Source organism: Dermochelys coriacea, chromosome 3 (genome assembly GCF_009764565.3).
Source record: "Dermochelys coriacea isolate rDerCor1 chromosome 3, rDerCor1.pri.v4, whole genome shotgun sequence".
Classification (NCBI taxonomy): domain Eukaryota; kingdom Metazoa; phylum Chordata; order Testudines; family Dermochelyidae; genus Dermochelys; species Dermochelys coriacea.
In genome coordinates this window covers 7,696,653-7,711,649 of record NC_050070.1, presented here as the reverse complement: position 1 = coordinate 7,711,649, position 14,997 = coordinate 7,696,653, and the positions used below count along the sequence as shown (strand labels likewise).

The 14,997-nt window shown below is 52.9% G+C and overlaps 1 protein-coding gene across 3 annotated transcripts in view; it reads left to right on the top strand.

The window, feature by feature from the left end:
* Positions 1-14,997, top strand: part of KIF13B (kinesin family member 13B) — a 221,803-nt gene that overhangs the window by 143,573 nt on the left and 63,233 nt on the right. For all 3 annotated transcript variants that reach the window (XM_038397207.2, XM_038397206.2, XM_043510083.1), the window contains 3 exons: positions 9,155-9,325; positions 12,776-12,933; positions 14,690-14,822. In XM_038397207.2, the coding sequence (XP_038253135.1) occupies positions 9,155-9,325; positions 12,776-12,933; positions 14,690-14,822 (462 nt within the window). The remainder of the gene's footprint in view (positions 1-9,154; positions 9,326-12,775; positions 12,934-14,689; positions 14,823-14,997) is intronic.

Sequence of the window (14,997 nt, the reverse complement as noted above, 5' to 3'; positions counted from 1 at the left end):
CAATTTGTATTGTAGGGGTGCTGAGAGCCATTGAACCAAACTGTAAACCATGTATATAATGGAAAACATTTCAAGCCGGGGGTGCGGCAGAACCAGCAGCAGCCCTAGTTCTAGCACCTATACCTACAAATAGGGCAAGAATTACTTTAACAGGGTCTTTGTAGAACAAAGGAAGTTTTCAGAAAACCTGTAGACTTCTTTTTTACTCCCAAAAGTCAGTTCAATGACACCTAGTGGTGACTTCCAGTTGGTTCAGCCAAAGCATTTTATCTACAAATATTTCAAGGCAGACAAGTCTTCTTTTGTCAAGACATTTGTGTTAAAGTAACTGTTGTGACAAAGCTCTGTCCTTGCCTCTGTGGGTCCCACGTTTCCTGGTGGATTTCGCTAGCCTCAGTGACTCACTGTGACCCTCCATGTAACCCTTCTTTCTCTAAAGACAAGGGTCACAGTCTACTGAGCCATTTTCATCATAAGCCAGCGAGGTAGGTGAGGAGAAATTATCCTTCCTTGCACAGTCTCTGTGATTAATCGGGGCAAAAGTGGGGGGGGAGCCTAGGCCCACCCTCTACTCCAGGCTTCAGCCCAGGGACCCTAATAGTATCAGCTATGGTAGCTGACCTTTTAGAAACATGACATGTACAATTCCCTGGGCTACTTCCCCCACAGTAGCCCTGACTTCCTCAAGCTCCACTTCACCCTTACCTCACAGCCTCCTTCCTTGTGCCTGATATGGTGTGTACTACTCAGCCTCTCCAACAGCACAGCTTCCTCCCACAGCTCCTGACATGCACACCAAGCTGACTGGCTGGGAGGCTTTTAACTAGTTTCAGCCAGCCCCTGATTGGCTTCAGGTGTCCCAATCAACCTAGCCTTCTCCCTGCCTTCTGGAAAGTTCTTAATTGGCCCCAGGTGTCTTAATTGACCTGGAGCAGCTGCCATTTCACTTATCCTGGTACCAGGGATTTGTTTAGCCTGGAGCGAATCTCTCTCTCTCTCTCCCTCCCCCACTGCTCTCCCATAGCCTTCTAGCTTGGAGGGAGGTGGGAAGCTGCTACTCCTGCTGCTAGGCCCTAAGCTCTCCCTGCTGCTACAGCTGCTCCCCAGGCTGGGTCAGACACCCCCCATTCTCTGCTACCTGGTTGCTGGACCCCCACTCTTGGGAGCTGCTACTGCTGCAACTGCAGTCCCGGGGGGGGCCTGCTAGCCCACTCCCCAGAGAGGAGGAGTGAGGGATCCCAGCCACTGCTGTTGTGGATACCACCACCACCTGAGAGGGGTCCTTTCTGCCTGCCTGGATCACCACCTGGAGTTCCTGGAGCTGCTGCTGCTGCTCCTGCTCCTGTGGAGTCTGCTGCCTGGAGCTGCTGAAGCCCGAGGAGGAGAAGAAGAGGATCATCTACCAGTGGGGGAGCACCTAGAGACTTTGCAGACCACCGTGGAAGGGGCCTAAGACTGAGTAATTTTCAAACTGTGCTCTTGTGGTGGGGGTCTTGACTGTGTTTCCAGGGACACGGGGTGTGGCGTGGAGCTACCCCCCAATCAATCTGTGTGTTCCCTCAACCCCCACCACTACTACCACCACAACTGCCCCCTCCAACACCCCCACTGGCTGTATACCATCTGCCTCAGCTCCTGCCTCTGGACTCAGTTGCTTGCTTGGCTTGCCATGCCCTATTTCCACCCTTGGGGCCAGAAGCAGCAGCCAGCTTAAAAAAAAAAGACTTGTGCAAGTGCACGTGCACATGTGCCCCCCCGGACTGTCTACCCCCCAGCTTGCCCTTTACTACCTGCCCCATTTGCCACTTGTAGCTTTGCTCCCTCTTTTTGTCCCAGCCCCCCATACTAGCTTCAGTTTGCCTGCCCCGCCCATTTCCTTCTGCAGCCTTTGTTTGTTTGCCCCGCCCCAGCCTCTGAAGCTAGCCCCTTGGTTTCCCTGTTCTACCTCCAGACCATTTAGACCCTTGCTCCGTGTGCCCATGCCCCCTCCCATGCGCTTGTGTAACTCCCCATTTTAGTTTGAACCCTCTTCACTGCACCCCCAATGTTGTTGTATCCCCCCCATCCCCTAGTGCACCAAGAGGAGCCGGAATTCCACCTTGTGTCGGCGACTGAACCCTAACCCCTGATTGCCCCCCGTCCAACCCACCCTTTTTGGCGCCCTCCTCCCCTGCCTGCAGCCTAGCGGGGAGGAGTGGTCCACCTGCTTCCCCTCTCCCCTCCCTGCTCATGATGGCGGGGGATAAGATGGGTGGGGCCCCTCCAGCAGCTCAAGGTGCCCCTCCGTCACTCCCTGAAGCCTCTACGTCCGTTGCTGAACCATCTGCCACCGCCCCCGCTGGGGCACCAGCAGCAACGGGCACTGGGGTGGCCTCCATTGCTGCCATGTCTCTCACCCCCTCAGATTTGGGGGGAGCCCCCCCAGCTGGCAGGAAGGGCCAGGGGAAGAAGGGGAAGGGCCCCACTAAAAAGACCAGGCCCTCCATGGCAGGGACTGCCCCCAATGCCCCGGCCCCATCTCCGGCTGGGGCGCCCCTCCCCGCTATTCCCTCCACCAGCTCTGCGGGTGTTCCTCCCCCGGCCCCCAGAGCGTACGCCCAGGTGGCAGCAGCCCCCCCCGCCTGCCGCTACGTCATCTCTCCTGCCCACCTCCTCCGCTACCATCTATAGCGGCCGGGGCCTCTTTCCCACCATGACCAGGAAGCATAGCATTCGTTGCCTCCTGGTGCCCGCCTCGCCCCACATGGAGACCTATGAGCGGGCGTTGGCGAGGGTGGTGGGACCCACGGCCATGGTGGCGGCCTCCAAAATGTATGGCAAGGTCGTCATCGTCTTAACATCGGAGGCCGCCACCCAGGAGGCGGTGGAGAAGGGCCTGGCGGTGGGGGGCGTTTTTGTCCCCTTAGAGCCGCTAGAGGACCTGGGCGTCCGCCTGGTCCTGACCTCTGTCCCTCCCTTTCTTCCCAATGCCGCCCTGTTACCCGCCCTCTCTACCCTGGGGAAGCCCATCTCTGTCATCAGCCCTCTCCCGTTGGGCTGCAAAGACCCCACCCTCCGTCATGTCCTCTCGTTCCACCGGCAAGTGCAGCTTCAACTGCCGCCGGCGGCGCGTGACGGAGAGGCGCTGGAGGGATCATTCCTAGTCCCCCACCAGGGGGCCCGTTACCGGGTGCATTATTCCACGGGGGAGGCCCGATGCTACCTCTGCTGGGCGATGGGGCACGTCCGGAGGGACTGCCCCCTGGCCCAGCAAGGAGGGGCATCCGGGACCCCCGAGCCCCGGCAGGGCACCGGCCCCATCACCGCCAGAACCCCTGGCTGCCCGGCGCCCGAAACCACCCCTCCTCCTTCCCAGTCCACCATTGCTTCTGCTCAAGCCCAAGGGGCACCTCCCCAACTATGCCCAGACGAGCGGGAGAGGCCCACCCCCGCTGCTTGCAGTCTGGCGGGGCCTGTGGAGGAGGGTGCAGCAGGGACACTGCCGGGCACGGGAGAGGGCCCGCCCCAAGGGGAATCTTCCCTCCCTTGTGCTGCCCCACCGTTACCCCCTCGAGTCCCTGAGCCATCGCTTCTGCCCCCTGACACAACCCCTGCTAGCCCCATCCCCCAGATGATGCCATGGAGGGCTGGGCCCTAGTCCAGGGGAAGCGGGGCAAGCGGAAGGCTCGAGCTCCGCTCCTCCCATCTCACGCGGAGGCCCCCCGGAAGACCAGGAAGGGGGGCCGAGCCTTCCGCTTTACCCACGGATGTGCTCCATCCATCAGTGCCGGTTGGGGAAGACGTGGCAGAACTGGAAGGTGGTATCTCCCCTCCACGGGAGTCCCTCTCCTCCAAGGCCCCCGAGACTCTATCTGAAACCTCAGTGTGCCCCGAGGCAACAGTCGCGTCAAGTGGCAGCGGGGAGAATCCCGGGGTGGCAGAAACTGATCTCCCATCAATATACGAGGAGATCGAGGCCCTGGGTCTGACCCCGGTCACCCAGGGGGAGGACGACCCTATGCCAGCGGGCCTCGATATAGGTGACTTCACTCCAGCCCCCCTTTCCCCATGCTCCCTCCCCCTAACTGTTGCTTCCGCTCCCACCTCTGAAGGGCCCCTGGACTCCTCCATCAACCCGGCTGCAGATGGCACCCCACTGAGGGCCGCCGAACCTGTTGAGACGACGGCTAGTGCCACGCGGCCGGGACTTGAGCCACCAGGGGCACCTGTCGTTGCTGAGGAGCATTCGACCTCCTTCCCAGGAGAGGGCCCTACAGGAGAGAGGCCACCCCCTGATGCCATGGCTGCCAAATCCACCATAGAGCCTGCGCCCAGCATCACTGAGAGCCCTCTACCTGCCCAGAATCTCACCTCTAACCTTGCCCCTGCCCCTTTCCCTATCCCGAGATGTTATTGCCGCCCCTGGGGCTGTCTCCTTCCCCTTGCCAACAGATGACCCCCAGGAAGCAGCCTTTGTGTTTCCCCGTCCCGACCTACCAGGGGCTGCTATCTTCCCTCCGCTGCCCCCTATCGCCCCAGCATTTAAGCCAACTTATCAGGAGCCCCGTCCGGGGTCCGCACCCTGTCTGCCCGTCTCGGTGGGCCACGGGGCTGTACCAAGGGCCCCGTTGGGGAGTAATCAGGAGTAACCCCAGCCCTCCATGTGCCGCGAGAGGAGTTGCGGGAGTTCCTAGAAGATGTCCGTGGCTCCCACAACAAAGTACAGCTTGCCCTCCAGTGATGGGGGGACTTTAATCAAATCCTCCGGGCTGCAAGGGCCCTCATGGGGGAGGGTAAAAGGACCGGGAGGCAGGGCGCCGCGGCCTACCAGCGGGTCCGCCTCTTCCGTGACTCCTTACTCACCTACGGGGTGGGTCATGGACTGCTGCGCGGCCCGCCGGGAGCCACGAGCATCCCTGCCGGCGAGGATCCCCCCCAGCCCTCCTCATGGCACCCTTTACCATTGCAACATTGAACACCCGCGGCTGTAGGATGGGTCTCCGCAGGTCCCAGGTGCTCCCCTTCCTTCGGGAGGGGAGGTACTCTGTGGTTTTCCTGCAGGAGACCCATACGGATCCGACCGCCGAAGACAGCTGGCGGCTGGATTGGGGGGACAGGGTCTACTTTAGCCACCTCACAGTTCGTACGGCTGGAGTGGCGACCCTGTTCTCCCCCGACCTACGGCCCGAGGTGCTGGGGGTCGCCGAGGCTGTGCCGGGCCGCCTGCTGCACCTCCAGGTCCGCATGGAGGGGCTCGTAGTCAACCTCGTCAACATCTATGTCCCAGCAGCGAGCCCGGAGCGGCTGCAATTCTATCAGCAGGCGTCCGCCTTCCTCGGCATCTTGGATCCTCATGAGTGCCTGGTAATGGGAGGGGACTTTAACATCACCCTCAAGGAGCGGGACCGCTCGGGGACCGAGCAGAGCCCGGCCGCTATCGCCGTCCTCCAGGAGATAGTCGAACACTACTCCCTGGTGGACGTCTGGCGTGACCACCACCCAGATGACACTTCCACGTTCACCTTTGTCCGGGTGGAGGCCCATCAGTCGCGCCACTCCCGGTTGGACCGCATTTATTTATCACGCTTTCATCTTTCACGAGCCCACTCCTCCAGCATCTGGTCGGCCCCATTTTCTGACCATCATATAGCGACCGTGACAGCCTCCCTCTGTGCGGAGAGGCCAGGGCCGTCCTATTGGAATTTTAACAACAGCTTGCTGGAGGATGCGGGCTTCATGACGTCTTTCCGGGAGTTCTGGCTGGCCTGGCGAGGGCAGCGGCGTGCCTTTCCCTTGGCGCGGCAGTGGTGGGACCTAGGGAAGGTGCGCGCCAAGCTCTTCTGCCGCGACTACACCCGGGGCGCCAGCCGACGGAGGGATGCGGCGATAGAGCAGTTGTAACGGGAGGTCTTAGAGCTGTAGAGGCATCTGGCTGCCAGCCCCGAGGATCCACCCCTCTGCGGAGCGTGCCGGGAGAAGCGGGAAGAACTCCGGACTCTCGAGGACCATCGGGCCCGGGGTGCCTTTGTTCGATCCCGCATCCGTCTCCTTCAGGAGATGGATCGCGGCTCCCGCTTCTTCTACACCCTGGAGAAAAAGAGGGGGGCTAAAAAACATGTCATCTGCCTACTGGCAGAAGATGGCACCCCTCTCACGGATCCGGTGGAGATGTGCAGGAGGGCGAGAGCCTTCTACGCAAGCCTTTTCTCCCCGGATCCAACCAATCCCAACGCTTGCAGAATGCTGTGGGAGGAGCTCCCGACGGTCAATGCGGGCGACCGAGACCGGCTAGAGCTGCCTCTCACTCTGGCCGAGTTCTCGGAAGCCCTCCGTCGCATGCCCACCAATAAATCTCCGGGCATGGACGGGCTGACCGTGGAGTTCTACCGCGTGTTCTGGTACGTCCTGGGCCCAGACCTAGTCACCGTCTGGGCTGAGTCTTTGCAGAGTGGGGTCCTCCCTCTTTCGTGCAGGCGAGCCGTGCTGGCCTTATTGCCGAAGAAGGGGGACCTCCGCGATTTACAAAATTGGCGTCCCGTCTCGCTCCTCAGCACTGACTACAAAGTCGTGGCAAAAGCCATCTCACTGCAGCTAGGGTCCGTGCTGGCAGACGTGGTCCACCCAGACCAGACCTACACCGTCCCGGACCGCAGCATCTTCGACAACCTATATCTGGTCCGGGACCTATTGGAACTTGGGTGTAGGGATGGTCTGTCGTTCGTTCTCCTGTCCTTAGATCAGGAGAAGGCGTTCGACAGGGTGGATCACGGGTATCTCCTGAGCACTCTGCAAGCGTTTGGCTTCGGACCCAGGTTTGAGAGTTTTCTCCGGGCGCTGTACGCCTCCGCAGAGTGTTTGGTCAGGCTCAACTGGACCCTGACTGAAGCGGTCAGCTTCGGGCGAGGAGTACGGCAGGGGTGCCTCCTCTCGGGCCAGCTGTACGCTCTGGCAATCAAGCCCTTCCTCTGTCTCCTCCGAAGGAGGTTGACAGGGTTGGTGCTGCGGGAGCCAAAGCTTCGGCTGGTCCTGTCGGCGTACGCTGATGACGTGCTCCTAGTGATCCAGGACCCGGGCGACTTGGCGTGGGTGGAGGCTTGCCAGGCCATCTATTCGGCAGCCTCCTCCGTGCGGGTCAACTGGGTCAAGAGCTCTGGCTTGGTGGTAGGGGACTGGCAGCGGGCGAGCTCCCTCCCACCCACACTTCAGGCCATCCGGTGGAGCACGGGTCTGCTGCTCTATCTGGGCATTTACCTTTCTGCCACACATCCCTCTCTGCCGGAGAACTGGCAGAATTTAGAGGGCGGGGTGATAGAGCGGCTCCGGAAATGGACAGGACTACTCTGGTGCCTCTCCCTCGAAGGGGGACTTAATCAATTAGTCCTGTCCATGCTCTGGTACCGGCTCAACACCCTGGTCCCGGCCCCGGCTTTCCTGGCCAAACTCCGGACATCGATTCTGGAGTTCTTTTGGTCAGGACTGCACTGGGTCCCTGCAGGGGTTCTTCATCTACCTCTGGAGGAGGGAGGGCAGGGCCTAAAATGTCTGCTCACTCAGGTCCATGTCTTCCGCCTCCAGACCCTGCAGAGGCTCCTTTATGGTGCAGGTAGTCCGGCGTGGAGCATACTGGCACACGCCTTCCTGCGCCGCTTCCAAGGGCTCCGATACGACCGGCAGCTCCTTTATCTCCATCCGAGAGGTCTTCCGCGAGACCTCTCTGGGCTGCCGGTCTTCTACCAGGACCTCCTCCAGACCTGGAAACTCTTTACAACGACCAGGTCCGTGGCGGCCACCGAGGGGGCAGATCTCCTCGCGGAGCCCCTGCTACACAACCCCCAACTCCGTGTGCAGGTGGCGGAGTCCCGCTCGGTGCGCCAGAGGTTGATCCTGGCAGAGGTCACAAGAGTCGGAGACCTCCTGGACTATGACCGAGGAGACTGGCTGGATCCCCTGACGCTCGCTCAGCGCATGGGGCTTTTCAGACCTTATACTCCCCGGCGCATACTTCAGGAGGTGAAGGCCGCTTTGCCGCCCGCTGCTCGGGTTCATCTCGACCGGGTCCTGCACGAGGGCACGCCCCACCCATCCGTTACCCCAGGCCCGCCGGACCTTTTAATTGGACCCCTGCCCCGTGGACCCAACCAACCCCTTCACTAGAAGCCGGCTGCACGAGATGCAGCCGGTCTGCTTTCAAACCGCGCCAAGAAAACATCTCTACACGCTCGTGCTCCACACCCTTCACGCCCGTACCCTCGTGTCCCGCCCTGATACAAAATGGCGGGACCTCCTGCCACCTTTGGAGGGTGAGGAGCCCCGGTGGGCCAGCCTATTTTCCATCTTAGTCCCAAGGCCCGCCGGGGATGTCAGTTAGCGGCTCCTTCACGGAGCCGTAAGCATGGGCGTGTACTTGGCGCGGTTCACTTAAATCCCAGACACCTGCCCCTTTTGCGGCATGAGGGATACCCTGGCACATGTATACCTGGAGTGTGCCAGGCTGCAGCCCCTATTCTGGCTCCTCACCAATATTTTATTACGTTTTTGGTTGCACTTCTCCCCTCACCTTCTTATTTATGCACTCCCTATCCGTGGCCCCACAAAGTCACGGGATCTCCTGGTCAACCTCCTCCTGGCCCTAGCTAAAATGGCCATCTACAAAACCAGAGTGAGGAGGTTGGCGGATGGAGTCTCCTGTGACTGTGGGGCCTATTTCCGATCCTCGGTCCGTTCACGTATCCGGGCAGAGTTCCTCTGGGCGGCGTCCTCTGACTCCCTTGACTCCTTTGAGGAGCAGTGGGCTCTGTTCGGGGTTCTCTGCTCAGTGTCCCCGTCCGGTTCCCTTCGTTTGACCCTTTGACCGCACTCCTGTCTCTGTTATTTTATTAGTTGTCCCCCGGAATTTTTTGGGTATCTAGGTTCTATGAATCCCCCTTTTAGGCTGGGGGGGATCCTTTAGCGGTGGACGGGCTTTGCCTGCCCACTTCCCGGATCCCAATAAGACTACTCTTCCATAGCCACCTGGCCTTGCCCCGTCATACTGTTTAATAATTTTTAGCCTCCCAGTTGAGCAAGAAGATGTTCTTTTAACAAACTGACTTTCTTTTGTGTTATGCTTGACTGTTTCCATTAAAATTGTTTACTGATTTAAAACATGCTTTTCTCTGCTTTTTCCTTCCTCTAGATTAAAATACTTCAGGCTACGGGTTTGCCTCAGCATCTTTCCAACTTTGTGTTCTGCAAATACACTTTCTGGGATCAGCTGGAGCCAGTTACGGTTGCCCCGGAGATGGACCCCTCTTTATCTCCCATCAGCAAGGAGCCACAGTGTATGGTTGTCTTCGATCACTGCAATGTAATTTTTGTTTTATTTATGATTGCTATTGCAGACAGGCAAAGCAAGATAGTTAAATTAGTCTGCCACTGGTCTAGTCAGTTTCTTTACTAAACTTTATATCATTACAGTAGAACCTCCCAGTTAGGAACACCTCAGGAATGGAGGTTGTTTGTAATTCTGAAATGTTCATAACTCTGAACAAAACATTAGGGTTGGTCTTTCAAAAGGTTACAGCTGAACACTCACTTAATACAGCTTTGAAACTTTATTATGCAGAAGAAAAATGCTGCTTTTAACCATCTTAATTTAAGTGAAACAAGCACAAAAACGGTTTCTTTACCTTGTCAAATCTTTTTTTAAGCTTGCCCTTTATTTATTTATTTTTTTTTTTTTAGAACTTTACATTTAACACGGTACTGGACTGTATTTGCTTTTTTTCCCTCTCTGCTGTTGCCTGATTGCGTACTACTTGTTCCAAATGAGGTGTGTGACAGATCAGTTAGTTCCTAACTCTGAGATTATACTGTATGGTCATTTATAGTAACTTAATACAGTTACTGAATTTGTAGTCTTTCACTTGTAAGCTGTTTTTATAAGCACCGTTTACTCTACCAAAAACATCATGTAGAACAATAAAATGAACTAATAATAAAGAAAAATAGAAGAGACTGTATGAGAGATGTGCAAGAGGTCAGACTAGATGATTATGATGGTCTCTTCTGGCCTTAATGTCTGAAAGTTTGTGTGTTTGAGTTTGCCTGTCTGGAATGAGTTCAGGCCTGTGAGCCAGGGTCTCTTCAATTCCCATCCTGGCCCTTCCACTGATTTACTGTGGCACTGGGCAAGTTACTTAACTTCTCTTAGTTTCCCTATCTGTAACATGGAAGGATTTTGTGAGGACTGGTTAACATTTGTAAAGTGCTCTGAGGATGGATGTTCTTTTGGTTTATGGCACTGGATTGAGATTTGGGCATTTGAGTTCAATTCTCAGCTCTGCCACGGACTCCCTCTGTCAGTTTGGGCAATTGGATCTCAACCTATTAACCATTGTGGGTCTTCTTAATGTATTACCTGGGCCGCAGGTTGAGAACCACAGCGCGCCTTCCCAACCCCCTCCCATTTTGCCCCCCCCCGACTGCTATGCCTAGCACCTCCTGCCCAGAGACCTCTCCACAGAGTAGGGCCAGGAGCAGAGCCCTGGTCGGGTGGCAGCCCCAATCCTGGACCCGGCTGTGAGGTAGGGCAGCCAGGCAGCAGCCCAGAGCCAGCAGCCGCGGACCCTTGCCATGTGGGGCTGGCCGGCAGCCCCAGACCTTCACTGTGCAGGGCCAGCCAGTGACCCTGACCCCGCTGCACGGGCCTGCCAGCCTTTAGCACACAGCTAGTCCGCAGCTGTGTGCTAATTGGGCCGCATGCAGGCTGTGAGTTGAAAACCGTTAGGTATGTCAGATAATTTCTCTGCCTGACTTCTGCATCTGAAAAATAGGAGTAATAACGCTTCCTTTCTCACACCTTCTTTGTCTTATTAATTTAGATTTTAAGCTCTTGGGGTCAGGGACTGGTTTACTACATGTACATGTAGCATCTAGTACAATAGGCTCCAACCTCTTCTGTAGGTTCTAGGTGCCTCCCTAGGTGCAACTGTAATACAACTAGTTTGACCAGGGAAAGCACTAGAGAAGTGCCAAGTATTCATTTTTACCATATGCAGAAACTGAATGCAATTTTCCTGTAGAAGTGGGTACAAAAATTAGGACACATCAGCCTAGTGCTTCTGAGTGGAGAACCTTAAATGCCAGTCTCAAAAGCCTTTGATTTATGCAATGAAATAATAGACTTGGATGAATGGGATTATGTAGCTTGCCTGATCTAGAGTTCAATTTATGTAGTGTATCAAACTAGTTAAGTCGTCAAACTGGGAAAGAGCCATCTTGTACTAAGTGCTTCGCCATAAATATGTCCATTGATGAGCTCCTTTGTGAGAAGAGAGTAGCATGCAGAGTGAAAGCAAAAAGTCACCTCCAAAAGCGTGTGTAGAATGGAGGGTTATTAATTTAGAAGGAATCAGTCTCTAAGGTGCCACAAGTACTCCTTTTCTTTTTGCAAATACAGACTAAAATGGCTGCTACTCTGAAAGGTGTTAACATGACCCTGTAACTGTCCAACATTAAACAGTTTTAAATGTGTTTTGGGGTTTGGTATACAGAGACCGCAGCCTAATTAATATCTTGGCAAACACATAATTAAAAATCTTTTTAACCTTTTATTGAAGGTACAGTGGGAAAAAAGGGGGAAACGGTTAAAGCATTTGAAATGTTAAGTATTAAATAAGACTTTCATCTTAACATCTCTTGTTCACTGTCCCTTTAGTTGGAGAGAGTTCTCAAATAACCCCCACCATGTTTGATAAGACTCTTAGTTGGTAACTGTCCTTTTCAGGGAAAAGAGAAGTTAGTTGAGATGTCATTGCTGTTAAAATCCAGTCCTGTTTCCTAAAAGACACAACAAGACAGCAGACACACACAAGGAGAAGAACAGCAAATATAGAAAATGCAACTTCTGCCTCACTTGCAGCCTCTCTGCTGGAAAAACATAAACACAGCACACGATCTTAACATCCACTCTGAGACCTGGCAATCTTGTATCAGCACTGGGCTATTTAGGGCATTGCATTTAGCTGTCTTTCTGGTAACGGGCTTACAGCAAAGTCTACAGTTTTGGCCAGCTAAGCCAGTCTCTTATTATACAAAAGAAAAAAAGAAAGAGAGAGGAAAGAGAAGTAATAAGGTAGAGAAGAAAAAGAATACATTGAGGGGAGGAGGCAAAATCTCATATTCCATGTGGTGTTTGGGATGTAGTTGGACCTGGTGGGTATGGCAGTGTCATCTGGATCCCTCTCTGGCCCAGACTGGTCAAGACATCTTTCAGGATTAGGATGACCAAGGCACAAAGATATCTCTCTGGACCCTAGGGCCCCAGGAAACAGAGTGGGCAGCAGTTGTGGTGATGAAGCTTGCTCCTTCCCCTTCTCTCCTCTTTCAGTCAGCCAGCATTGCAGTAGCTAGCTTTGCCTTCCAGCCTCTTTTTGAGGCCCCTAAAGTGACTGATGGGTGGAACAGCCTATCCCCTCATTATTTTTGTTCACCAGTTGGGCCTAATTTCTAACACAACAGTTTTGGTCTGTTGACTTCTGGTTGCGCACTTTTCTTGCTTACAAGTCGGGACCTTAGCACGGTCCTTGATTTATATCAGTAGGCTGTTTTGTTTGGACTAATGCAGTGTTTCTGTTGCCCTTATGCACCTTTCCCCATCAACATTTATTGTTGAAGGTTATTGTGACATTTTGTGAACTTTCACTCACTTTTCATAGTTGAGCTCACAATTAGGGTAAATTGGTAGGTACAATTATCACAATAGTTAATAACTTACTCTTTTTAATGTTTAACTAGTTTTCTCATTTCCACATAGGAGTTTTCTGTAAATATTTCTGAAGACTTAATGGAGCATCTTTATGAAGGGGCTTTGGCAATTGAAGTGTATGGACACAAGCAAAGCGATCCTCGCAAAAACTCAGCCGTGTGGGATTTGGGAATAATTCAAGCCAAAACTCGAAGCCTTCGTGACAGGTAACTGCAGGGAGCAAACTCCTCCCACACAGTTTAAAATCCAGCCTCCCAGGCAGGGTCAATTTTTCTGGATTCTAGAGTGGGTTGGGGACCAGCAGTCAAATCCCTGGGTTAAGTAGAAATGAATCTGCTGTTCAGATCTTTGTAACCCTCTGTACTTGCTTCAAAACCATCACACAGGTTGGTAATGTAGGTAAAAATTATTGATAAATGCTCATTCATATTGTTTATACTTTTGATTTAAAAGAAAAAAACCCTGCGGAATAAGACTGGATAATGTCCATATTATTTAGGCACATCATAAATGTATGTATGGTTCTTTACAAAGAAACAAATGATAGTGGGGCTGATTTAACCGTAACTCTGAAATCAATGGACGGGAGAATTTCTTTGGTTACCTACCGATGTATTGGAGATCAGTCCATGCCATGAAACGTTTACAATCTAAGGACCTTCTCCCGCTTTCATTGTATGCAGTTGTGGTTTTGCCATTGACTTTAGTAGGAACAGAATAGGACTGTATTTTAAGACATGACATGGGAAGGTAACAAACACTGGGAAAAATAAGGAGAAGGGAGAACCGACAAGGATGCTACAAAATTTCCTACTTCCAAAATTCAGGTTGATGGGATGAGCCCTTTTGCACATTGCCCTTTTCTTGATTTTTAATGGGGCAATTAACAAAGTCTCTGTAAGCTGGCCAATTTAGTTTTGATAGGTGTTCTTGATGGACAAGAGACCATCCCTCCTGACTAGCTTCACAGTTTCAGAGCAAACTTTTTTTTAGTTACAAAGCAAAAACTTAAATATTACCTTATAGCATGTGATAAAGAAATTATAAGTGAGATTAATGTATGCTGCAATTTCCAAGCATGTCATTTCATAAGTCTAAACCAGTGGTTCTCAACCTATTTACCACTGCAGGCCACATATGCTGCTCTCTGTGTGTTATGTGGGCTGCATCCACTCTATCTATCTATCTAAAATACTATATGTATGGCCCTGAGGATGTCACATGGGCCGCAGCTGTGTGCCGATTGGGCCGTGAGTTGAGAACCATTGGTCTAAATACATGGTAAATACCTATCTTTACTAACACACAGGTGAACCAAAATGGTTTCCAGCAATGAATTTGTCAGTGCTGGCCTGAGGCCTAGAGCCTTGGCAAGAGTTGGCACCTGATCTGCCAGTGTCACACATGGGTCTTACAGAATAAGTTTGTTCTTTTCAGTTTAGGGTTTTCAAAGAAGGAAGGACTAATTTTATAGGCTTTGTGGAAGAAGTGCATTTTAGGGGTAAACTTGAGGGAAGAGAGGATGGTAGTGATGGATAAAGTGAGGATGGGTGCCACATGAAATCAGAATATCCTTAATTCTGCCCTCAGTAATGCTGGTTCAACTGCACTGAAGTCAGTGGGATTAGATGGGTATAACAGAGAGCAGAATTTGACCTTGATGTTTAATTGGCACTCGTTCTGATATGAAACTACTATGAAGAGGTCTTGTGTCTACAAAAGTTCTAGGCCAAAGTGCCATCACTAGTGGTTAGCTCAGAAGTAGCAATAGGTAACTAAAAACCTTTTCCAGGCATAAATGACACTTGATGAAAAGTATCTCCCCTTCCCCTGCCTGTGATCTTTGCAAATACTGAGCAGAGTCATATAGCTTGGCTCAGCAATTTAAAAAAAAAAAAAAAAGAGCGAGAGAGAAGAGAGGGAAAAAGTAAATTGTGAAATGGTATTTGGCATGTTTTCCAGATGGAGTGAGGTAACCCGAAAAGTGGAGCTCTGGGTTCAGATTCTGGAACTTAATGAGAATGGAGAGTACTGTCCAGTTGAGGTGATTCCCGCCAAGGACGTAAACACTGGTGGCATCTTTCAGCTCAGACAGGTAAGATGGCAGCTGCAGGAGTCATCTGTGAAAGGAGACCGGCTTTAACATTCTGAAGGAGCAGGGAATCTTGTCAGTTGTACGGGTTCATAGAGTTTTAATAGTGGGCTTATGACAAAGGAACCATCAAGCTGAGGCCCAGTATTCGATCAGCTTTAAAGCAGTTACAGTCTAG